General features: G+C 38.2%; 1 protein-coding gene across 2 annotated transcripts in view; it reads left to right on the top strand.

Moving 5' to 3' along the window:
* fcho2 (FCH and mu domain containing endocytic adaptor 2) overlaps nt 1–25,050 on the top strand; it is a 216,065-nt gene extending 191,015 nt beyond the window's left edge. For both annotated transcript variants that reach the window (XM_072257932.1, XM_072257931.1), the window contains 4 exons: nt 10,119–10,318; nt 13,094–13,158; nt 16,717–16,881; nt 17,718–25,050. In XM_072257932.1, coding sequence (XP_072114033.1) covers nt 10,119–10,318; nt 13,094–13,158; nt 16,717–16,881; nt 17,718–17,740 — 453 coding nt within the window. In that variant the 3' untranslated portion in view covers nt 17,741–25,050. The remainder of the gene's footprint in view (nt 1–10,118; nt 10,319–13,093; nt 13,159–16,716; nt 16,882–17,717) is intronic.
* Nucleotides 25,051–26,631: the final 1,581 nt, after the last annotated feature.

Here is a 26,631-nt window from a genome sequence, read left to right as displayed (position 1 = left end):
CCATTTTATAGTGGGTCTTTTACCATTCCAAACATAGTATCGTAGTAAGGAGTCCAGTTTTTGCCAATATCCTGCTGGAGGTGCAAGTGGGATCATTGAGCTGATAAAATTAATGCGGGGTAAGATGTTCATTCTAATGACTGATATACGGGCCGGGACTGATGCTGGCAGGTGTCTCCATCTATTAATATCTTGTCTATTTTTTTTCAGAATTAAAGAGTAATTTGTTTTAGCCACAAATGATAGGGAAGTATTAACTTTAATACCCAAGTAGAGGACTTAATCTGTAACTTTAATCTGGGGAGAAGAGACACCTTACTTTTATCCGTATTAATCAGCATCAGTGCTGATTTTACAAATTAATTTTGTATCCTGAAAGAAATCCAAATTGCTCCAGTGTTTTTAAAACATAGGGGAGAGTTTGTTGAACATTTGCCATATAAACTAGCATGTCGTCTGCGTAAAGTGATATTGAATGCGATGTTGTACCTATTGTAATAGGGGAGATCTGAGGAGAGTTTCTCATTAAATGTGCAAGCGGTTCAATAGATATATTAAAAATTAAAGGATACCCCTTGTCGTGTGCCCCATCCTATATCAAATAACTCTGAGAAACCTCCTCCCACACATACCCAGGCTGAAGGATTAGCATACGGTGTTTGAATCATATTAATAAATTTATCGCCAAACTTAAATTCTTTTAGAACTCTCCAAAGATATGGCCATTCAAGGCAATCGAATGCTTTTTCAGCATCTAAAGATAGCAGGCCACAGGCAGGTGGGACTTTTTGTGTTGCACTCAGTACGTGTAAGAGCCGGCGAATATTATCAGATGCGAGACGCCCCTTGATAAAGCCCATTTGATCTGGGCTAATTATTTTCCCAACTACTGCCTCAAGTCTACTGGCTAAGACTTGGAAAATATCTTGAGGTCGGCATTTATCAAGGAGATTGGACGGTAATTGGCACACTCCAAGGGGTCCTTACCGGGCTTAGGTATGACTGTGATCAGGGCTGTGTTTAGATCTCTATGGAAAGCACCATTTCCAAAAACATAATTTAATGTTTCTAACCATACTGGTCCAAGAATATCCCAAAGTGCTAGGTAAAGTTCCACAGGTATGCCATCTGTATCTGGCGTACAGCCCTTATTTGTAGCTTTAACTGCTTTGAGTAACTCTTCCAATGTAATAGGAGAGTCTAGCGTTTTGGTGTTTTGACAACATAGGAAGGTCTAATCCACTAAAAAAAATCTGTGAAGTCATTCTCAGAAGGAACTGAGCCGCTTGTATACAATTCTTCAAAGTAATTCTTGAATGTCTCGTTTATTTCCTCTGTTGAAGATACTACTCCACGTTTAGCACATCCAATCGCTGGTATAGACCTTTTAGTTTCCTGTTCTTTGAGCTTTAGAGCTAAAAGATGGCTCAGTGTGCTGCCTTCTGCGTAATACTTATGTTTGGTTATATGGATCATATAGTCTGCCCTGCTTCTTAATAAATCATTTAATTCTGCTTGTTTTGTTTTGAGCTTGTTTTCTTTTGTTATGGTGTATATCCTTTTGAGATCATTTTCCAAAACCTTACATTCTTCTTCTAAGGTGGAAATCTTTTGAAGCCGGCTTTTATGTAAGTGAGAACTGAACCATATAGCGTTATTTCGTAAGAAACCCTTGATGGAGGCCCAAATCACTGTCACGTCTGAGACATTATTTTTATTTAAATTTATAAATTCTGTCAGTTTTGTTCTCAGTTGTGATAGAAATTCGTCGTTTTTTAGAAGGGTGGAGCTAAACCTCCACCTAGTAGCCTTATTTTTAATTTTGCCATAATTAAAAGTAGATATGACTGGGTTGTGATCAGATATATGTCTGGGCAAAAATTCTATTGAGTGTACTAAAGGCAGCAGACCAGAGGATATAAGAATGTAATCTATCCGAGAGAAAGTTTTATGTCTTGTGGAGAAGAAGGTATAGTCTTTAGCAGATGGATTATGCACCCTCCACACATCCGTTAAATTTAAATCTGTTAGAAAAAGGTTAAGTGCTTTGGAAGCAGATTCTTCAGAGCTTAATTTAGTTGGGGAAGATTTATCGAGGTTATTGTTTACAAAAGCATTCATGTCCGAACCAACATATAGTTGGTAGTCACTTCAGTAATTGTGAGGTAATTGAGGGAAAAAAATTCAACCTCGAATATAGTTGGGGCATATCGGCTAATGAATGCAACTTTTTTACCCTGAATGGATGTGCAGCAAAAAGCTAGACGTCCTTTATTGTCGGCGCCCGTCCTTTCAATTGATACATTAATATTACGTCTCATTACTATCATAACTCCTTTCATATGAGTACCATCAGCTGATGCCACAACAGGTTTATAAAAACGGTTTTGAACCCTGGGAATGTCATTAGGTTTAAGATGTGTTTCCTGTAACAGCGCAATATCTATTTTCTTTCTGTGTAAGAAATCTAAAACCTTTGAACGCTTGTAGGGAGAGTTTAATCCTCTAACATTAAATGATACAGTAGTAAGATTTTCTAACTTATCCGTGTTGCTCACCTTCCCCGGATCTGTCGTCGTAAGTTGGTGGTGGAGCCCTGAGTTACCCCCTTCCCACCCCCCTCCCATCACCCCTCCCATTCAACCCTTTGTTTTGTAACATCTGTGAGTGTCACTTAGCAACATCAGACACTGAACACTGACAGCAACCATCCCCCTTCCAGCACCAAGAAATTAGAAAGGCAAAGCAGTTCTCATAGACAATCATATCAAAGAGACAAGAAAAAAGAAACCTGGTCAAGCCCGTTAATCTATATAAGTAAAACCGTTTCCGTCTCAAATATATTATAACACATGATCAAGATCCCAACAGCTACCTTGCAAGAAACTGTCGCTTCAATAGACTGTCACTTAGCGATGGCGCTAATGACGTCTTACCTGGTGCCCAGAAATGTAAACAAGTCTATTGGAGATATATAACATTCTAAAGTTAGTCAGAACAAACTGCTGTTTTTCAGCTTCATTCTTGATTAAGTATTACATTTGGATATATTGAATATTACCTTAAAACTCTGACCTACAATAGTCAGAAACAAATTGACCCCTTAATTAACTAAATACAAAGGTGCAACGAATTACTTTCCGATAAAAGAATAACCAGAAAACTTCACACCTAGAATGTTAACTTGTCTGTGCCTGTTAGGTTGCGCATACAGGCTAGTCCGAGCTCTTAATGCCGTCCCATCTCCTCCTGACAGGCGTGTGGACTTGCCCAGGGTCTTCTTCCATATCTCTCAGCACCGATGATTTCAGAGCTTCTTTCACTTCCTCTGCCGAGTTAAACGACATCTCCATGCCCTTGATATTCACTTTCAAAATCGCTGGGTATATGAGGAACAAGTCGATCCCCTTTTTTCAAAGCTTAGCGCGGATCTCCTTGTATCCCTGCCGTTCCTGCATCGTGCCGGGGCTGTAGTCGGCGAAGAACTGCAGCTGGGTACCATTAGGGAGAGTAGGTTTGGTTTTCCTCGCTCCCTCCAGGATAGCCTGCCGGTCGGTGTACCGTAGAACCTTAAAAATCATGGTTCGCGGTCTTGAGGTGTTGTTGGAAAAGATCCTTTGTGCTCTATCAATCTCCAATGGAGTGCTGTGGGAATTCTTGAGCGCTGGAATCCAATTAGGCAGCATCTTCTGGAGGTAACCTCTTGGATTGTCGCCCTCAGCGCCTGTCAGTAAATTGACCAGCCGCACATTGTTTCTCATGGATCTGTCCTCCAAGTCGTTTAACTTCTTCTATATCATAGACACCTCCGCGAGACAGGAGTTAGTAACTTTCTCATTCTTGTGTAAGCAAACCTGAATGTTGTCTATTTTATTGAAGACTGTGTTAAATTTTTTAGCGTGAATGTCCACTTTCTCCTTTAACGACCGGAGAATGTTACCATTCTCTGCCATATGCTTCTGTATGGGGTCGAGAGCCTTTTCCAGCAGCTCCCTTAGCATGTGGGCTACCATTTCTTGCAGCAATTCCATCTCCGTTGCCATTGTTTGTTTAATTAGCATAGCTATTTCTTCGGATGAATCGCTAGCTTGGTGTCGTCTGCTGGTATCTTGTTTCCTGGTTGAACTTGGATCTTTTTTTGAAGCCATGTCTTTAGTTAGATCTTTCTCCAACTCAACCTTGTATTAAGACTGTCTGTGAGCCCTGAAGAACTTGAAAAAGGAGGGTTGTATGTCAGCGCTCAGTGCTGTGTTGCCATCTTGCCTCGTACCTCACCGGAAGTCCAGCAAGACCAATTTTGATGGTATTAGACATCACCTGGCAAGTGTGAACTGGGACAGGTTGTTTCCTGACAAAGGGATACTTTGTAAATGGAAGGCCTTCAAAAGTGAAATTTTGAGAGTACAGAGTTTGTGAGTTCCTGTCAGAATAAATAGCAAAGATAACACATTTATGGAACATTGATTTTCAAGAGATATTGAGGCCCATGTTAGGAAAAAGGAGGAGGTGCATAGCACATATAGGCAGGCAGGAATAAAGGAGGTACTTGAATATAAGAAATGCAAGAGAACGTTTAAGAAGGAAACCAGGAGGTCTAAAAGAAGACATGAAGTTGCTGTAGCAGACAAGGAGAAGGAGAATCCTAAGTGCTTCTACAGATGTTTTAAGGGCAAATGACAAAACTGGTCCTCTGGAAGATCAGAGTGGTAAACTATGCATGGAGCCAAAAGAGATGGGGAGATCTTAAATGGAATTGTTGCATTTGTATTTACTCGGGAGGTGGATACAGAGTCTATAAGTGTAAGGCAATTCAGAAGCAAGATCATAGACCCTATACTGATTACAGAAGGGGAGGTGTTTGCTGTCTTGAAGCAAATCAGGGAGGATAAATCCCCAGGGCCTGACAGGATGTTCCCTCAGACCATGTGCAAGGCTAATGCAGAAATTGCATGGTCCTACTAGAAATATTGAAAACATCTTTAGCCATGGGTGAGGTACCAGAGGTTTGGGGGATAGATAATGTTGTTCCTTTCTTTAGGGAAGGATCTAAGAATAAGTCAGGAGATTATAGGTTAGTGAGACTGATATTAGTAGTAGAAAGTTTATTGGAAGGTATTCTAAGGGACCACATAATATAAAAATTTGGACAGACAGGAACTGATTAGAGATAGTCAACATGGCTTTATGTGTGGTAACCAATTTTATAGAGTTTTTTGAGGAAGTTACCAGTAAAGTTGATGAAGGCATAGGGTCATAAAGAAAGCTTTTAACACATTGGTCTTCATAATTCAATGTACTGAGTACGAGAGTTGGGATTTTATGTTGAAATTGTATAAGACGTCAGTGAGGCCTAGTATTATGTGCAATTTTTGTCTCCTACCTACAGGAAAGATGTAAGTAAGTTTGAAAGAGTGCAGAGAAAATTTACAGTGACGTCGCTGGGACTTGAGGACCTGAGTTATAGTGAATTGTTTAGGATTTTGTTTCCTAGAATGTAGAAAATTGAGGAGAGATCTGATTGAAGTATACTAAATTATGAGGGTATAGAGAGGGTAAATACAAGCAGGCTTTTTTCACTGAGGTTGGATGAGACTACAGCTAGAAGTTATGGGTAAGGGTGAAAGGTGAAATGTGAAACATGAAGGGGAACTTGTTCACTCAGAGGGTGGTGCGAGTGTGGAAAGAGCTGCCAGTGCAAGTGGTGGATGCAGGGTCGATTTCAACATTTAAGAGAAATTTGGATAGGTACATGGATGAGAGGTATGTTGAGCTATGGTCCAGGTGCAGGTTGATGGGACTAGGCAGATTAATGGTTTGGTACAGACTAGATGGGTCAAAGGGCCTGTTTCTGTGCTGTAGTGTTCTATGGCTTCCATGGTGTCAGGGAAGTGTGACACAGTCAGGTTACATGAGCAATGCAGAATAAACCCTTCCCATTAATCTCCTGAGAAAAACACCTTTTACAGTTAAGCTGCTATTTCTAGGGTTGCCAACTTTCTTACTCCCAAATAAGAGACAGAGGTAGCAGTCAAATACAGCACACTTGTGTTTACCCTGAAAAAGACTACCGTGACCATGAAGCCTTGTGCGGGCACCTATGTGCGCATGCATGTACGTGCAGATTTTTTTTCTACAAATCGGTTTTGGCTTAATCTTCCCAATCTGTTAAGTGAAACTACACTGTATATACATTATTTCTACTTTATATAGCCTGTGTATTTATCATATCATTCCTGCTTTTACTATATGTTAGTGTTATTTTAGGTTTTAAGTGTTATTTGGTATGATTTGGTAGGTTATTTTTTGGGTCTGGGAATGCTCAGAAGTTTTTCCCATATATACTAATGGTAATTGCTTCTTCGGTTTACGAACGGTTTCATAGGAAAGCTCTACCTTATCGGGGGAAATACGGGACAAGGGCGGTCCCGTATGGGACAAACCAATTTAGCCCAATATACGGGATGTCCCAGCTAATACGGGACAGTTGGCAACCCTAGCTATTTTCTATCTGGCAAAACTGTCTAGATTTTTTTTAATGCTTTCAATGTCCCTGAAACTGAGTTGTCGTATAAAATAAAATCAGGTCCACTAATGTCCCTCAGGCCAGCCCAGCCCATTTCATAGTGTTCTCATTCATTTACTGCAGGCTTATCAGAATTAGCACTATAACCACAGACAGCTCAATCTCCCTTCAATATGATGTTTTTTAAGCATCTCTCTTCACCGGCCCCCAACCCCACACTGGTGCTAGAGAAATCACACTCCCACCTACACACGAGTTGTGGACTGTACTGATGTTGTCATTAACTTTGAAAACTGTCTAAACCTACATGGCAGTTCTCTTACTTGGATGGAGCTTCTGTCAACAGGAACATATGAAAATGAGAGCTTTAGTGGGTCAAAAGAACTCAGATGAGTTTGCCCTTGGGTGGTGGTATAGCTGGCATTCCCGGTACGGAATATTCTTAGCAGTACAGCATAGGACTGGGCACCTGCAGGCAAGTGAAATATTCCCGGTAATGCTCTCCAACTCTTACTCTGCTGCATTGACACTGCTTCATGCATCCATGCTGGACTCATCAATTTTGTCAACTTTGCTTCAACCTTCCACCTTGCCCTTAAGATCACTTGGTCCATTTCTAAAACCTGCCTCCTTTTTCTCAATCTCTCTGTCTCCATCTCTGAAGACAAGCTGTTGACCGACACTTTTTGTTAATCTACCGATTCCTATGGTTATCTTGACTATACCTCTTTCCACCCGTCTCCTGTAAAAATGTTATTCCCTTTTCTCAGTTTCTTCATCTCCATTGCATCTGTTCCCAAGATGTGGCTTTCCTCTCCAGGACATCAGAGATACCCTCCTTCTTCAGAGAATGTGGTTTCCATTCTTCCATTATTGATGCTGACTTTACCCACATCTCATCCATTTCCTGAACATCCATGCTCGCCCCATCTTCCCACCGCCCTAACAGTGATAGAGCTCCTCTGGTCCTCACCTATCACCCCATGAGCCTCCGTATCCCACACATCATTCTCCACAACTTCCACCATCTCCAAAGGGATCCTACCATCAAATATATCTTTACCTTCCCCCCTCAACCCCCCCGCCCAAACTTTCCACAGGGATCGCTCCCTCCACAATTCCCTTATCCATCGTCCCTCTCCACTAATCTCCCTCCTGGCACTTATCCCTGCAAATAGCCAAAGTACTACACCTACCCATTCAGATCCTCACTCACCTCCATTCAGAGCCCCAAACAATCCTTCCAGGTGAGACAACACTTTACCTGTGAACTTGCTGGGGTCGTCCATTGTGTGCTGTGCTCCCGATTTGGTCTTCTTTACATTGGTGCAACCTGTCATAAATTAGGGAACAGCTTTGTCGAGAACCTCCACTCCATTCGCCAAAAGTGGGATTTCCCAGTGGCCAAACATTTTAATTCCCATTCCCAATCCTGTTCCAACATGTCAGTCCATGGGCTCCTCTTGTGCCACAATAAGACCACTCTCAGTCTGGCAGAACAGCACCTTATGTTCCATCTGGATAGCCTCTAACCTGATGGCATGGTTATCAATTTCTCCTTCTGGTTAAAAAAATTCCTCCCACTCTGGCCTCTTACCTTCCCTTTACATTTCCTATCCACCTATCAGCTTCTAGCTCTCCTCCTTCCCCTTCCTGCCATCTTTTTATTCTGGCATCTTCCCCCTTCCTTCCGGTCCTGAGTAAAGTCTTGGCCTGAAATGTCCACTGTTTATTCATTTTCATAGATGCTGCCTGACCTTCTGAGTTCCTCCAGCATTTTGTTTGTGTTGAAATGAAATATTTATCCAAATTCTTGATCCTACTACTATAGTAGTAAATCTGGCCTGTCCACAGAACTCACTGATCTCTGTTGGCTTTCCCACCCACTCACCACCTACACAACCCAACCTTCTCCTCAACTTCCACTCCCAAGACCTGCACTAAATTACATCCTGTTCTCCAGTCCCTTCCACCACATAAATGCTGGTGGAATTCTGGGCTGGTGACAATGCTCACTTCTAATTGCAGAGGGCCAGTCCCCTTTCCAGACTTCTCACTTCCACATCTTTCATGCTTCATTTTGCATCATGCCCTTCCTCCCCTCCCCCAAATGCTAGATATTCCCGCAGGAAGTGGCAAGTTCTCAAACCCATCTCCATCCCCACAGCTACTAGCTCAATTGAGTTTATGAGAGGAGGGTGGGTTATCACATTTGATGAAATCTACAAAGTATGTCACTGTGCATTTGTTACAAAGCATTGATATCTTTCTTATAACACAGGAAGTGGCCATGCAACTCTTCATGTGCACACTCCAGCAGAGTAATCCCATTAGTCCCACAACTTTCTCTTTTTATTCTCCTGCAATGAGTCTTTTTGACACACCCTTTAACTCTGATTTTTTTTTTGTGGCATTGTGCATCTCCTTTAAGATACACTGTATTTTTAGGGATAAGAGTTGCCTCAAAATATTTTTCTCCATTTATACACAAGAGATTCTGCAGATCTTAAAAATCTTGAGTCACACCCAAAACGGTGGAGGATTCAGCAGGTCAGGCAGCATCTGTGAAGGGAAGTAAGCAGTCCTTGTTTCAGGCTGAAGCCTGTTATCAGGACTGGAAATGAAGGGGACAGAAGGCAGAATAAGAAAACAAGAGGAGCACAAGCTGGTAAGTGTTAGGTGAAACCAGCTGAGGAAGAGTTGGGTAGGGAAGGGGGAAAATGATGTGAGAAGCAGAGTGGTGATAAGTGGAAAAGATAAAGAGCTGAAGAAGAAGGAATCGAACAGGAGAGAGGACAGTGGACCTTTAGCAGATTTAGTAGATTTAGCCTAAGGGATAAATCGATCATCAGGAAATGCTTTTTGTTTATTAGCCAAATAAATATTAAGAAAAGCAGCACAGTTTTTCATTTACAGTCGGCCCTCCTTATCCGCAGGGGATTGGTTCCGGGGCCCCCCGCGGATACCAAAAAACGTGGATGCTCAAGTCCCTTATATAAAATGGTGTAGTATTTGCATATAACCTACGCACATCCTCCTGTACACTTTAAATCATCTCTAGATTACTTATAATACCTAATACAAAGTAAATGCTATGTAAATAGTTGTTATACTGTATTGTTTAGGGAATAATGATAAGAAAAAGAAGCCTGTACATGTTCAGTACAGATGCAACCATTGTAGCTCTTCTGGGAACGTTGATGCTGCCTCAGCATCAGCCGATCCCGATTCTCCCGTGACCTTTAAGTTCTTGAGTTGCTTTGACCACTTATTTGTTTTTTAGGACCATTTTTTCACAGAAACAAATTAGCGACCGAGCAAGATGCGAGGTGAACAACGCTCAAACAATGAGTGCTAGAGAGAGAACTTCCGGGTTTTCCCGATCCGCGGTTGGTTGAATCCGTGCATGCGGAACCCGTGGATAAGGAGGGCCGACTGTATATATGAAAAATGCAGTCTGCACATAAAATTGTAGCCTTTTCAGATGTTAATTGGCTAATGCATCTCTGTTTATATAAGTAAGTGTAAGTGTTAAATATTTATTCCAGTAGAGCTTTGAATTTACTGATGTCTCCTTCTACCTCCTTGAACCCAGGTATCCTCAAATGGTATTCAGTCAACACCACTAAATCTAACTACCTACTGGAAATGCGGTCTTACCACTACAGATATTCGAGTAGACTACAAATATAATCCTGAAGCTATGGTAGTTCCCTCTGTGCTATCAAATGTTCAGATTTTAATGCCAGTTGATGGTGGAGTTACCTGCATGCAGTCACTGCCTACAGCCATCTGGTAATTAAAAAGTTCACTTTTTTATCTTCATCTAGAGAATTGTGCTCTTGATGCTTGTTACTGCAATAAAAGATTGTATAGAATTGAAATAGACCTATGAAAAGTTGACCTAGAAACACTTGAACGTTTAAGTGAAGAACTGTTTTCCCATCTGCATCAAATATTTTTCTCTACTTTTCCACAGCTGAACCTACCAAAAACCCAGATCTTTATATATGCGACTTCTCATTCATCCTTTTGTCTTTGGTAGCCTAAAGATGTATAGGTGAGAAAGCTGTAGATGAAGCAATGAACATATTTTATTGGAATAGTAACCAGCCTTACTGATTACTTAGCAGCTAAGATTAGTCATTCAGACTATCGTAAGCTCAGTGGAGACGCTCTTGTTCCTTTCTCCATCAGATTTGCACAGAATATTTTGTTTCACTCTATTCCCCCACCCACCCCTAATGCGAATCAAGAATTTAGATAACATAATTATACTAACAAGGAAAATAGAACATAGAATAGTACAGCACAATACTATTGGTAAGAATGGAAAGAACTGAATCACCTTCAACTATTTTCTCCTTTTGTCCAGCAAGATACCTGCCACCTTGTCTTCTCACTATCGAAGCCTGTAATTTATTGCGTGTAATTCTGTTGTAAGAACATTAGAATGCAACATTAGATGCAACAAGAGATGCAACATTAGAGAGCAGATAACTTTTTTCGTGTGAAACTCCTTTTTCAAGTCTGGTAACATGTTAGTAAATATTGTTTGTGCTCTTTCTGAACCCATAGCTTGCACCCAGATGTGTATTGCCTTGCAATGACCACAGTAGCTCAGTTAGATCCTAGTCACAGTTTATAAAGTTTTAGCATTTCGTTCTAAATTGTACTTTGTTTACAACTCAACAAATGAATCAGTCTGTGCGTGCATACAGCAATACCTAGACAACGTTCAAACACAGGCTGATAAATAACATTGGTGCCCTAAAAGTACAAATTTTTTATATTCAATGCATTATTCCCCACTATCAAAACCTCAGGGTCACCACTGACCAGAAATTCAAAGAAACCAGTCACACAAATGCTGTTGTATAAGTATAAATCCCAGGCTGGGTATCCTTCAGAGTATGCCTCACCTCTTGAAACTCCTGAAACCTTTCCACTGTCTACAAGGCCGGTGCATGACTCTATTTAGAACAAAGCAGGCTGTTTTATTGGCGTCCTTTCCTACAGATTAAACTTTAATTCTTTCCATCACCAACACACTGTGGTATAGCGTATATCATTAAAATATACTGCAGTTACTCACCTAGGCTACTTCCTCAGTAAGAAATGGTTCTTAGTGGCAGTTTACTTTGATTCTGGCAACTTGGTAAATGTAAAAACTAATTCCGTGTTGACAAAGTGTTCCATTGACAAATGTGTCCTCTCTCTAAGGCTGTATACAAAACTCCCAAATTCATGACTCTTACCATAATGAAGAACAAAGACAAGAGCTTCATGGACATCAACTTCCTTTCCAAGTCGCACACCATCCTGACTTGGAAATAAATCTCTGTTCCTTTATGGGTCAACATCCTGGAACACCCTCTCGAACAGCACTGTGGAGTACCTTCAAAAGAAGAACTGTAGTAATTAAGAACAGTGCTCTCCACCATCGTCTCAAGGGCATTAGAGATGAGCAATAAATGGTGACTCTTCCAATAGTCCCCAGATCCCAGAAAATTAATGAGTAAAATAAGTGACTTCAAAATAACAATTATAGATATGGCCTACAGAGGAAAGTGATTTAGCCTATCATGCCTGTTTTAATTAAAAGAAAGCTCCCCAAATCTAATGCCATGCCATCTTCCAGCAACATGTCTATGGCCCCACAAGTCATTGGTTTTTAGGTACACATCCAAATTCCGTTGAAGGGTGATCTGGGATAACTGGCTCAACCATACTTTCAGGCAGTGAATTACAGACCCTTATCCCCCTTAGGGCAAGAAAAAATTCTCCATCTTCCCACTAATGTTTCTTTAAATCTATTACCCTGGTTTTTGACCCCTCTGCCAGGAGAAATAGTTCCTTCCTATTTCCTCTTTTAGCCACCCAGTGGTTTACTGGTATCATCACTAGACTTCCAGGTGAATGGTCCCAAGTTGAAATCCAGCAGGCCCCTTGCGCACTTTCCATCCGTGCTGGGTTGAGCGTTGAGCAACTTGGCTTCGAATGCTACAGCAATGGCAAAAATGCCACCCGATGCGCCACAAGGCGTGAAAAGGAACAACGACAATAATTTACCCAATTGAGGTTCCTCATTATTTTATATATCCCAGTTAAATCTTCCATCAGCCTTCTCTGTTCTATAGAAAACAATACCAGCTTATCTCATGTCTTCACAGCTATAATTTTGCAGTCTTAAACTGCATCTACCCCCTCCATGTGTACATGTCACTAGACTGAATCATTTGTTTCTTGGTCACTTTTGCTACAGGCTAGCACTTTTCACTTTCTTTGTTTTCACATGCCTTTTGCTAAACCTGTCACTGGATGCAAATTAAAAATATTTTGAAATCATTTTGGGACTTCTTAGTCCACTTTAATGCATATTTACCTATCAAGTTGCTGCATAGTAGGGATCTTGTTGGAAATAAGCTGTAGATAAATGAAAGGCTTGACCCAGTGTCATAGCATGTAGAAAAATAGTAGAAAAGATTGGTTAATCTTCAGTATGTAACATACTGATTTAAGTTTGAATATTACAATATTCTTATATCATACTTGCTAAATTTGATTCAGGAATCCTGAACAGAAGAAGGTCTTATGGAAACTTCCTGAAATTTCAGAGAAGTCAGAGAATGGAGGTACGTAAAATATATGAATCACTTATTTCTATATTCCAGCAAAAAAGACTTCATTTATTCTTAACAGTGATCGTATGCAAATTTTCAGTTATTACATTTAAGAAAAATGGAAAAAGTTACATTTGAATCAAAGTAGTATGTGCATTAAGCACCAGTGCCTGACACATTATTTATGCCACCATCACCAACGACTTCCATTACCCACCTTGATCATGAATTATTCGTACATTTTTATTGACCCAAGGTCAAGCATGCCATTTTTTTCAATAACAAATTCACCTCATTCCATCTCTTAATAGCATGGACCTCAATAAATACTTCTTACTGCAGACAGAAACTTGTCAGTATAGCTGTTTCAGTCCAGATTCAATGGCCTAATAATTCAGTTTTATATGCTATAAGATTGAATCTTAGTGGATAAGGAATTGCTTAACCCAATCGGTACGTTATGGTTTGTATTGTGACTAATGATAATTTCAGTTGCCATATACCATGTCTACCATCGTTACATACCTGAGACATAGAAAATGTAATAAAGTCTCCACTGTGAAATGGATTCACATATGTAATTTCCACATACCAGTGGGAATTTCTGAACTGATCTTGACCAGTCAAATGAAGCCTTAAAACTTTCACCTACTCTGAGAGTAGGTCCTTGGGGAATCCCTTCATCCTCTGCCCATTATCTCCAATTGCCATTTCCTCTTAATCTTTTGTGATTTTCTGGTCTTTGGATTGTGCACTTATTCCCTCTGGATTGAAAGTGACATACAGTAGCAGAGCAATTTGGGAAAGTGGTTTGAAATCGCATGAGTACCTGGGCTTTATAACTGAAGGCATTGTATATAAATGCAAGGAAGTCATGAAGAAGTTTTGTGATTTGTTAGTTTGCCTGATAAATAATATTTGATCCAAATCTTGACACCATACTTTAATAAAAATGTGATTACCTCAGAAAATAAAGCATTTCATGCCTGCATGGAATGCAACACATGGACTCAAAAATGGCAAGTGCACTTCAACCATAAAGGTGCCAAATGATGATTATCTTAATAAGAGAGAGTCAAATCACCTACTCTTGACTTTCAATGGCATTATCATTGTGTATATTTTCCCATCATTATAGTGGGTGGGTGAGGGTGGATTTATCCTTGATCAGCAACAAATTACATTAGTTACTAGAACTGATTAGAGGTGCCTTCCTAATAATACCCCAAAGCCTTTCCCAATCTACAAAGTCCAAGACAAGACAAAGCTTTCCACATGACTGCATTCCATCAATCACTATAAACATTATTTCCTTCTATCATTGGCACAGCATGACCACATTGTATACTCTTTACAAAATGCACTTGCTGCCTTAGTCCTTGGTGATAAAGGTCCCAAGTTTTAAGAGGTGCTATAGAGCAGCATGCTGAGTTAAATAATTGCAGTGAATGAGAACACCACCATTTGAAGGTTCCCCTCAAAGTCACACACTATTATGGCTTTATGCATCACCGTTCTTTCAGCATATAAGGGCCATACCCCTGACACAGTAAACACAAAAGCACAACATAAAAATAAGTGACTGAAAAAGAAGTATCCGTCATTAAGAACCCCCATCACCTAGGACGTGGCCTCTTCTCATTGCTACCATCAGGAAGGAGGTACAGGAGCCTTAAGACGCACACTCAACATTTCAGGAACAGCTTCTGCTCCACCAACAGATTTCTGAGTAGATAATGTGTCCATAAACACTACTTCTCTATTTTTTCCTCTCTTTTAGCGCTAATTATTTAATTTAATTTTTTAGATATACTTACTGCAATTTATGATCTTTATTATTATGCCTTGCAATATATTGCTACTGCTAAATAACAAATTTAACAACATATGCCAGTGATATTAAATCTGATTCTGATTCAACCTGGAAATAACTTCCTTGAAAGCTTGCAGCAGTTTAAGGCAGCAGCTCATCAACTTCTCAAGCACAATTAGATACAGACATTGATGACATTATGAGCAATACCCAAATCCCCAAAAGTGAGTCTTTCTTCGAGAAGATACTGTAAAGATTTCTGGAAGATTTCAGACTTGATTACTTTTATACTGAATTAGCTGGTGTTATCCTCTTTGCAGCAGAAAAGTTGAGACGGAATCTAATAGATTCACAGAATGCTTGCAGCATAGAAGATATTAGTCCATCCATAGAGTCAGTACCAGTCCCATACAAACTTAATCTGCCTAGTCCCATTCCCCTGAAAATTATTTTCCTTCAAATTATAATCCAGCTTCCTTTCTAACACCAAAATTAAATTCACTTACCTCCACTGTTACCCTTGCAGGTGTGTTCCAGCCACTATTCACGCACTGTGTAAAATATATTCTTCATGTCACTTTTGGTTTTCTTGCACAGTGACAACTAACATGAATTCCTTTTGTTGCCAGTTTGTATTGTAATACCACAGCTGAAGGGGTGAATATTTTACCGTATTCCTAGTACTAATTTGAATGTTAGGATAAAGCTGTAAAGCTTAGCATATAACATGCTGATATTCAAAGCCTGTTAATTTTTCTTCCTAGTATTTTTAGAGGGGTTTGTGCAAAATTTAAAGGGTAAAAATGAATATTAGTTAATGGTAGACTACTACAATAATATTGAAATAATTTTCACAGTGTAAAATAAAACATTTATTATCATTCATTGATTTACAGTATTTTGTAGACAGTATTTTGCATTTTTTTATTTAGAGATATAACACAGTAACACGTCTTTCTAGCTTAACGACCCCACACTGCCCAATTACACCTATGTGACCAATTAACCTAGTAACCTGTATATCTTCGGAATTTGGGAAGAAACTGGAGCACCCGGAGGAAACTCACACAGTCTTGGGGAGTATGTATAAACTCCTTACGGATAGAAATGAGGCAGAATCAGAATCAGATTTATTATCACCTGCATGTGTCATGAAACTTGTTAACACCTCAGCAGCAGTTCAGTGCAATACATAATACATAAGAAAATAAATAAATAAATAGATCAATTATAGTATATGTATATTGAATAGGTTTAAAAATCGTGCAAGAACAGAAATAACATATATTAAAAAAGTGAGGTAGTGTTCATGGGTTCAATGTTCATTTACAAGCTGTTCCTGAATCACTGAGTGTGTGCCTTCAGGCTTTTGTACCTCCTACCTGATGGTAACAATGAGAAAAGGGCCGGGTGCTGGGGGTCCTTAATAATGGACTCTGCCTTTCTGAGACACCACTCCTTGAAGATGTCCTGGGGGTAGGTACCCAAGATAGAGCCAACTAAATTTATGACCCTCTGCAGCTCCGTGTGGTCCTGTGCAGTAGCCACCACCGCCCCCACCCCCCCCCCCCCACATACCAGACAGTATTGCAGTCTGTCAGAATGCTCTCCATGGTACATCTATAGAAGTCTGGACCGTTGGTACTGTAAAGCAATGCACTAACCGTTACACTGCCATGCCACCCTGAAGAACTTTTTAAAATGATAAATAACAGCTGCTTGCTTTGCTGCAAACTCAATAACAACTCTTGTTACAGGTTCTGGATCCCTCCGAGCCAAATTTGAGGTATCTGAAGGTCCTACAAAACCATCAACACTTGCAGTCCAGTTTCTTAGTGAAGGTTCCACACTGTCAGGAGCAGATGTGGAGCTTGTCGGCACTGGTTATAGACTTTCCTTGATAAAGAAGAGGTTTGCTACAGGTAACTGTTGCAGAATTTAGAGTAGTAGAGTAATACAGCATGGAGGCAGGCCCTTTGGCTTAATTTGTGTATGCTGACCAAGGTGCTCACATAAGCTGGCCCCATGTGGCCCATATCCCTACTAACCTTTCCTATCCATGTACTTATCCAAATGTCTTTTAAATGTTGTTACTTCTATATTTGTACAATATTAGAAATTACTTTCAAATGTTTTGTATGTTTGGTTATTTAAAGCATAGTTGTTAGAAGAGAACACCACCTGTTTTAGCGTTTTGGGGGATAATGAAGTAGTGAAGAGAGCACTTCATCAACAATCTGTTGATGCTAGCCTAAAGGCTCTCAAATATATTTTCTGTCTGTAAACAAAATTTGTTAATTGTATTAATGAGGAAACATTGCAGCAGCTTAGGTTTAGTGTTTTTTTAAAAAATTGATTTTATACATTGTAGTGTTTGGATTTTGCATCAGTACCCAAATCAATGAATTAAACTTCCCATCCAAATATCAGAATTTCACGTAACTATATTATCCAGAGATGACCATAAAGCAGTAATCAAGTATGATTTTAATGGAACAGTGTTTTAAAGTAACAGTAACAAATAGTATGATCAATTCTTCCTAATTTTTTTCCTAAATAAATCTGGTTCCATCTGGAATCTTTCAATTTCAATGTTGTCATTTGGTCCATTATAATAATAAATCAGTTTACCGTCTGTCAGCAATGCCATCTATGTTACTGCAATATGTACTCTTTAATATTTCATTACTAAAGCTGTCTTGCACATAGAACAACTGAAAGGCGTTTTGAGAAATTGTTTTCTTTAACCTTTTAACAGGTCGATACATGGCAGACTGCTGACATTTCCATCTGTACATTTTGCCTTAATGAAGACACGGTATTTGTTTTGATGGTACATTTATACTTGCCTTCAGTCACAAACAGCAAGGCGTACAGGAGTCAAATGATGGACAAAGAATATTTTCAAGGATGTGAACATTTCTATATCAAAATTCTGCCTTTTGCCTTTATTGGTAATTGTTTTGAGGAAATTCTTACTACACAATTTAAAATGCACTTTCTTTTAGAAACAAAGCATCATTTTTTGGGGAGAATAAGTTGTATTTTATTATGTTAAATTAGCACTGATGTGATTTTCAACACTGTTTAATTTTTTTTGGAAACCTGCAATATTCGGAATATATTAAATAAATGTTTTTGAAGACATGATTTTATTTAGACTTTAATGAAGTCAAACCAGTGATCAGTAGATATGCTGAAAATGTAAAAATGTATAATGTATATCAAACAGTTTTAAGTATATCCAGTGGAAGAGCCAGCATTAACCATTTGCCTTCACTATGCTTGTACTACCCCATAAGCTGATACATTTTACAAATTACAAAGTTGTGCTAATTGTAAAATTAGCTTATTTTGCAAAAGAATTTGTTTAAAATCAATGGCAAATATACAAGTTGTAGTTATTTGTACTTGTGAACATGAACTGATTTATAGCTTTTCTGATTCTATGTTGTTTCTTGTGCCATACAAACAAGTACTTTCTGAGGATAATATTGGTCAGTTTAAATGGTGGATACTTCATTATTGTAATTCTTACACAACTGGTAATTAATTTAACAAGTGCTTTTGGGATACTACTTTACACAAGTGAAAATCTTGGAACTATTGTTGTATAGGCACACTACTCCTGGAAGCCTTGTAATTAATTCTGGAACAGTGCTGCAGACCATTTAGTTATCTGTGCATAATCTGCTCTTTCATAATGAAGAAATTAATACCACTGGGCAAGATAAATACAGTTACTTCTGTTTACAGTGTAATTAATGATCATATTCCGCTACAATGGAAGTATCACTAATCACTGTAAATTAAAATGATCTACCATTAATTGAGATAAGTTGCATCACTTTTGTTCATTTGGTGCATTATCTTACTGTGAATTTAATGCTGTTAGTAAACATGCAATAAAACAACTATCGATGGGAGAGAATGAAGTGACGTAGTCTTGCAATTGATAATTTAGGTACCGATATAAAATTTCAAATGGAAGATATTTTTGGAAGCAGCGTTTTTATATATTGGGTGTAGGATTCTGGGTTTTGTTAAACTGGGAGTGCCTGGAATTTATCTGTCTTTTTCAAATGTACTTGTATTATTTCAGAATTTAAATAAATGGCATCTAGAGTTTCATCAAGTCACCTGGTCAAGAAAAACTGGAAGTGTTTTTGTATCTTGTAGAGTTTCAGGTCAGATTATTTTACTTTATTTGGATAAAAGCCTTTAACTACCCCATTGCCTAGATTTGCTAATGTTGGCTTGAATCTATTTATCAAGGCTAGCTTTAAAAAAATATGCAAGCATTTTTATTATGTGCCAGTTTGTTTTTCTTAATGAAAATTTATTATCTAAACTAAACATTTTTATGTATGATAGTGCAAACATATGTATATAATTATACTAAAAATCTTTAAATTCTTTTGTATTTGAATTTAGAAGGGAAAATTGATGTAATGCACCTGCATTCGTTAATAAACAGTCTGTTGATTATGTTATTCTTTTTGCTAGGCAATTTGCAATAAACTGCCGCGATTGAAATTGGAAACATTTGCTAAATATTTTATAAGATGCTCATGTTTTTAGTCTGATAAATAATACATCCACAGTTGAACAAGTGACTTGCTTCAATGCTTCAAATCAGCATGAAATGCACTATCATAATGAGCATGGTCAACTTTAAACACTGTAAAATCTTAAGATATATAAAAGATATTTAGTTTAAGACTTTCAAGTCAAGATTAATTGTCTTTAATCTAGAATATATAAGAAGAAGAACCAAAAATCATTGGTCAATCTTTGTATGTTTTAAGTAGTAATGCTTCTTAACAGATTATAGGTCGTCATTTATAATTATTTTTCACAAAAGTGCAGGGATTGTGACATACGATGACACATACCTTCTACATTACAGAATTTTATATTTCATTTTTAACAGTGGCAGAGGTGCATTTGCTAAATTTGAATGTTATTTGGCAGGAATGTATTTGTAATAATTTTTATGCCTTCTCATTTAGAAATAAATGCACAAAACTTTTATGCAACAACTTTTTTATAATCTTAAACTGCATGAAATCAAAAGAATGTCATTAACTATTATATATTAACTGTCACATTAATTTGAACTAGCCATGTTCATTAAAACCATATTAACAGTATAGAATGCGAGGGGGAAAAGGCTAACACTTTGTAAACTAACAGCCCTGACATCACGAATTGGAAAATTATTTATCACTTATCAAGTATAAATGTCACAATACACAGCTTCATGGTTGTAACTCTTCTAATAATTTATTGACAAATATACCACCTGGTAGCTTCAACACATGTAAGTCTAGAAAAACTTCATTTCCTGTCGTTGCATGCACAATGTTGTGTTAATCAGTCTCTTGAAAGACACAATCTTTAAATAATGTAATTGAATCCATAGATTAACAACAAATAAATTATAGATATGCATGTGGTTTTTCAATGAGCAAAGGCATGTGATTTACTGTGCCTCCTTTTATTTGAAAAGCTGGCTTGCTTTGTCTGGGATCATATCTTTAATAATAACCACTTGAATTAGGTGCATTCTGGTATAAATTCCTGCCTTTAACAGAGAGAGCAGAAAGACATAGTTTGAATATTCAGAGTTCAGGACAATTTCACTTTTTGTTTCTCCCTGCATACTTTGAGAATAGGTGTTATAGTAGCGTTGCAGTTTGTGCGACGCTATTACAACGCGGGGCGTTCTGGAGTTCAGTTCAATTCTGGCGCTGTTGTGTAAGGCGTTTGTATGTTCTCTGCATGGAATGTGTGGGTTTTCTCCAGGCACTCAGGTGTCCTCCCACAGTCTAAAGATGTACTGGTTAGTAGGTTAATTAATCGGTCATTGTAAATATTCCCGTGATTAGATTAGGGTTAGTTGAGTTTGTCGGGTGTTGCTGGGGTGGCATGGCTCAAAGGGCCTGAAGGGCCTTCTTCACACTGCATCACTAAACAAATAAGTTATTAGATGACCTGAGAACTGTCAAATCCCACAACCACAAAAACGTATACATCAAACCATAATCAAATTTTACATTCAGGTGTAGTATTTTGCATTTTACCAAAGAAATACTGAATGGTGAATTTCAGATACTGAACTAAAATGTGCCAGAAAAGGAGTAGTATGTTAACCAATGTTAGTGACCAAATTACCCAATAATTTAGCAGGTTATGAAACTCACCCACATGCTCTAAATCTCCAAAACTTGCTAGTTGATATAGTTTACAGAGATAACGTAGCTGTCTTTGCCTCCCATATTTCTTAAAAATTTAGTGGTGTAGAAATTAGTTGCCAATGGAATACATCAGAGAGTTTAATTTAGAAATCGGTGAAAATATTTTTAACAGGTTTTGATGACTGTCATCAATCATTCTCGTACAAAATGCAAGAAGCAAAATCAGCCCCCCCCCGCTACTTTCTTCATGCTTGAAATCCAATCTTTTTTTTCTCAATTCACTTTTCTTTTTTAGATGCTTTGGCTCTAATTCAGTCTATTTGCCAATCCTTAAATCTCATTAATTAGTGAAAGATATTACTATTATTCATGACAATCCCAGATATTTTGTTGTGCTTCCCACCACTTTGTTTATAGGATGTAGAAAGATATTTCTGCACTCAACAAACATAGGCTGCATATTTTACCTTACACTTTAAACTTTGAGCTGCCCTGTTTCAATAAGTTCCTGTCCTTTCAGTTCATAAACTCAAGAATTTTGTTTCCAACCAAATAGGACATATCCAAACAGATTAATTATGAGTTTTTAAATTGAAATATACCTACTAATATCATACAATCCTGGGAAAGATGAGTGTGTGCCATTATAGATATATAATTTTGTAAGAACAAGACATCAGCATCCCAGTGACTCAGAGGACAAATGCATCTTCTAATATGAAAATAAATCAATTAAGAAAGACCTAAAATTAGCATAGAAAATGTCATAAATCTTCAGTGGGTCACACAGCATCAGTGGACAGACAATCAGAAGTCAGTGTTTCAGGTCAACAATCAGTCACCTACATTGTTGGCTCTTTTTCCATAGATACTGTTAGATTTGCTGAGTAGTTGCAAAACGTTCTGTCTTTTGTTCATTATTGGCAGTATTTTGTTGCATTTATGTAGTGCCTTTATCAAATTCAAGGCAGGACACCACAAAGCATTTTTCAGACCAAACAGGCATTTTTGAGGACTATCATTTTTATAATGTACCAGTCTATGCATAACGTAGTCCCACAGACATAATTTTTATACAAAAACAGTATATTTCAGTAAGCAAAAATCAAAAGATTGCAGATGCTGGATATAAAACAGAAAATGCTAGAAACAGCTGTCAAATAGAATTTGTGGAAAGAAACACAATTAACAATTCAAGTGTAGATGTTTTGTTAAACTTCCCAAGTGTCTCCCATGGTTTTTATTTACATCTATTTCAGTACTTTTGGTTGAAGATGTATATTAGTTACAATACCCCTGGAGCTCCAGTACTCTTCCTTGAAATGATATCATGAGTTTTTTTTGTGTCTTCCTGAAAAGATAGGCAAGGCATGTCCATAATAATCTATCTTTTGGGCTTGCAATCCTCCCATCAGTTTTGGCTAAGATTTTGTTTTCATATCTCTGGAATGGAACTAAAACCCACAATCTTTTAACTCAGTGGCAATCTCAGAATTGGTTAGATTTGTGTTCTCTGTTGGAGATAATTCCAACTGAAGTAGTATTTGGACATTATATCTGACTTTATGGAACAGTCAGGCAGTGAGAAAAGTTTCCAAGTGGAGCTGTCAAAATTCCTGCTTCTACTGACCCTTTTCAACACACAATGCTAATGATGATGAATGGGGACAGTTCCAAAGGGAATACTTTGCTGACACAAACAGTCCTTGTCTCAACTAATTGGCAAAGAATAATATGTCATGAAATTTGTTGTTTTGCTGCAGCAGTGCAGTGCAATACATTAAAAAACTATAAATTACAATTAGAAATATATAAAAAGAAATTGAGTTGTGCAAATAGAGAGTAAAAATAGTAAGGTAGTATTCATGAGTTGGTTCATCGTCTGTTCAGATATCTGATTTTAGAGGGGAAGAAGCTGTTCCTAAAATGCTGAGTGTGTATCTTCAGGCTCCTGTACGTCCTCTCTGAGTAATGAGAAGAAAGCATGTCTTGAGTGATGGGGGTCTTTAATGATGGATGTTGCATTAAGAATACAAGGTGTGAAAGAACGTCACTCTTCTCTGACTCAAATCAAAGGTAATTTTGCTTGTAGGCAAGTTTGAGTTGATTTATTAAAAAGTAACAACATTTAACTGAAATTTTCAAGTAAAGACCATTTTGGAAGATTGTCTCTCAGTGCTTACAGAACAAAAATCAATATGTTTGTAGGTGTTAGGGGGTTGATGCAGGAAAGTGATATTGAGTTAAGGAATCAGCCAAGGTCTATCTGAAAGGCAGAGTAAACATAAGAATCTGAATGGATTCCCCCTGCTCCTATCTTTTATGACCTTTGCTGCTTGATTGGATCCAGAGCAGCTAATGTTTGGAAAAAATAGGTTTGTGCTGCAGGATGAACAGGGCATCTACTCAACATCCTGTCTGAGATACAGGCCAGTTATTATATTGTCATGGTAGATATTTGAATCTTGTATAAACATGAGTATTTATTTAAGAACTATTCAGAATATTATGTCCTATTTCCTTCAGTAGCATATTGTTAGAGGCTATTGCAGAAATAAACAGTGTGCCATTTGGAAACATGAATAATAATAAAATTTAAATGATTACATGCTACAATGAGATATATTGTACATTTGGGACTAGATACTTGCTGTAAATACACTTTATCAAATACTGATAAATGGAAGTTGTTTCATCCAGTATAATTGAAATAAAACATGGGGTGGAATTTATTTTCATGGAAGAAAATTGTTTTGAACTCATGCTAAGTAATTTTAATTTAAAATATAAATGCCAAATGTGATCAGGCCCATTTTGCCTGATGCACGTAGTTTGTAGCCAGTTCTTGTTGCGTATGATACGTACAGTACAATAAGAAGCCACTGGGATTGCAGTGACCTCAAATAGCTCACTGGATATGCTTTATGTCACTTTTTCAAACTTCGCAATTCTAAGGAAAACATGGTAGGAGCCATTCATTCCCGAGGTATCAATTGATGAATTGAAGATGCCTTCTACTTTAAGTTCCAAGTTTTAGTTGGTCTGACCAGGAAGTTTTAGGAATTTGGCTCGTGCCCAATATCCTTCAAAAAATATTTTGGCTTTGCTCACAAACCATCCTACTAATCCCTTGCTGTCCTCTAATTAATGACCTAGTCACCACCACCACACCCCAAACCGCCATTTATTGCTTTTCCAAACCTAGCCCGTTATCCCGCAAATTTGACCCTTCCTAACCATGATTCACAGATTACCTGATTTGCTTGATAGTAAATTGCAGATGAGAAGTGTTCCTGTGCACAGAAGAACATTGCTGCTAGTGAGGTGGGCCATGCAGCACTGATTTAACATGACCTCATGGCTCAGTCTGTATTATACTTTCTGTTATGGAATATAAATTAAAGTTAAAGCCAGCTGTGACGGCAATTGATTTTTGAAAAATCCTTGAAGGTAACCTGAACTTTCAGGAGTCTTGCTAATGATGTGTAAAATTTTATAATTGGGATTCTTGTCTATTCTACAATTGGATATATGTAGTTTTACTTAAGTATCTATACTGCTCAATTATGTTAATATAAACGATTCATAACGAATATGTTAAATGAATGTACTCTAAATGGAACAAATAAGTGAGCATATGAGATCAGGAATACTATTTCAAAGCTATTAAAGAAATAGATCTACATCAAAATGTGTCAGGGACCTGTAATCTGTTAAGTTTTTTTTATATATTTAGCAAGCTGGTTCTTGCTTCCTTACACAGTGATAGCCTTTTTAAGCTCCCTTGTGCTCATTTAAACAAATCTGTGAACTCTTATAAGAAATGAGTTTTAATAAAAATCAAATTACTTTTCTGGTTTTTCATAATGCAGATTCTATGAATGTATATTGTTACTTGTCTTTGAAAACAAATAAATACATAATATATACATTCCATTTGAGTATTGTATTAATGTTTAGTTATATAAAAACTAATAACTTCATTTAATCATTGTATTTGTATTTTCTTTTCAATATCAATTTTCTTCCAGGTTTTCACATATTTCTCACTTCCACATGGCCTATCACCAGTGTCCCTTCCCACTAATTTCCCTCCAGGCACTTATCCCTGCAAGCAGCCCAAGTGCTACACCTGCCCATTTACCTCCTCCGTCACTTCCATTTAAGTCCTTACAGGTGATGCAACACTTTACCTGCGAATCTGCTGAGGTTGTCTATTGTGTCTGGTGCTCTCGATGCAGTCTCCTCTACATTGTTTGTAAATTGGGGGACCGCTTTAATGAGCACCACACATCATCCGCCACAAGCCAAACATTTTAATTCCAATTCCCGTTATGACATGTCTATCCTGGGCCTCCTCTTGTGCTGAGATGAGGCCACCCTCAGGGTGGAGGAGCAACACTTTATATTCAGTCTGGGCACCCTCCAACCTGAAGGCATGAATATCGATTTCTCCATCTAGTGAACAAAACTTCCCACCACCCCCATTTTCCACTCTGACCTTTCACTTCTTCACACCTGCCTATGACTTCCCCCTGGGTCCCCTCCTCCTTCCCTTTCTCAGATTCAGATTCTTTTTTCTCCAATCCTTGACCTTTCCCACCCACCTGGCTTCACCTATCACCTTGCAACTAGTCTCTGTCCTCTGTTCCAACCTTTTATTTCAGGCATCTCCCCCTTCCCTGTCAGTCCAGGAGAAGAGTCTCAGCCCAAAACATTGACTGTTTACTCTTTTCCATGGATGCTGCTTGACCTGCTGAGTTCCTCTAGCATTTTGTGTGTGTGTTGCTTTTGATTTCCAACATCTGCAGATTTTCTCATTTGTGATTCTCCCATTTTCAACTTGTGTATATCCATTTTTGGTACTGACAACCAATATCTGTACTACCATTATTCCTATTCTTTTCCCCATTTTATCTCACTTGCTTTTCACCCACTCCTTTCCCTGCTTCTGTATCTACTTAAGATCAACATCTTACAATTACGAGACACAGTCACCCACAGATGCTGCATGACATCGAGTGTTTCAGTACTTTATCGAACCACTTTATTTTTTCCTTCTGCTAACCTCTAGCACATGCTATGAACACTGCTATAATTGGTACCACTTTGAAAAATTGTTGTTATTAGATTAGATTCAACTTTATTGTCATTGTGCCGAGTACAGATACAAAGCCAATGAAATGCATTTAGCATCTGACCAGAAATACAAAGAATAGTGTTAGTTACAAAATAACTGCGAATAAAAGAAGTGCTACAGCACACAAATATAAAAGTACTGAGACAGTACAATACTGATGCAATACTGCTTAGCGCTGTGATGAGAGGTTCAGCAGTGTCACAGCCTCAGGGAAGAAGCTCTTCCTGTGCCTGCTGGTGCGGGAGCGGAGGCTCCTGTAGCGCCTACCGGATGGGAGGAGAGTAAAAAGTCCATGGTTAGGGTGAGATGCACCCCTGATAATGCTTTTCGCC

Source organism: Mobula birostris, chromosome 5 (genome assembly GCF_030028105.1).
Source record: "Mobula birostris isolate sMobBir1 chromosome 5, sMobBir1.hap1, whole genome shotgun sequence".
In the NCBI taxonomy this organism is placed as follows: domain Eukaryota; kingdom Metazoa; phylum Chordata; class Chondrichthyes; order Myliobatiformes; family Myliobatidae; genus Mobula; species Mobula birostris.
Note: the sequence above shows the minus strand (reverse complement) of the source record. Positions and strands in the feature narration are given on the sequence as shown.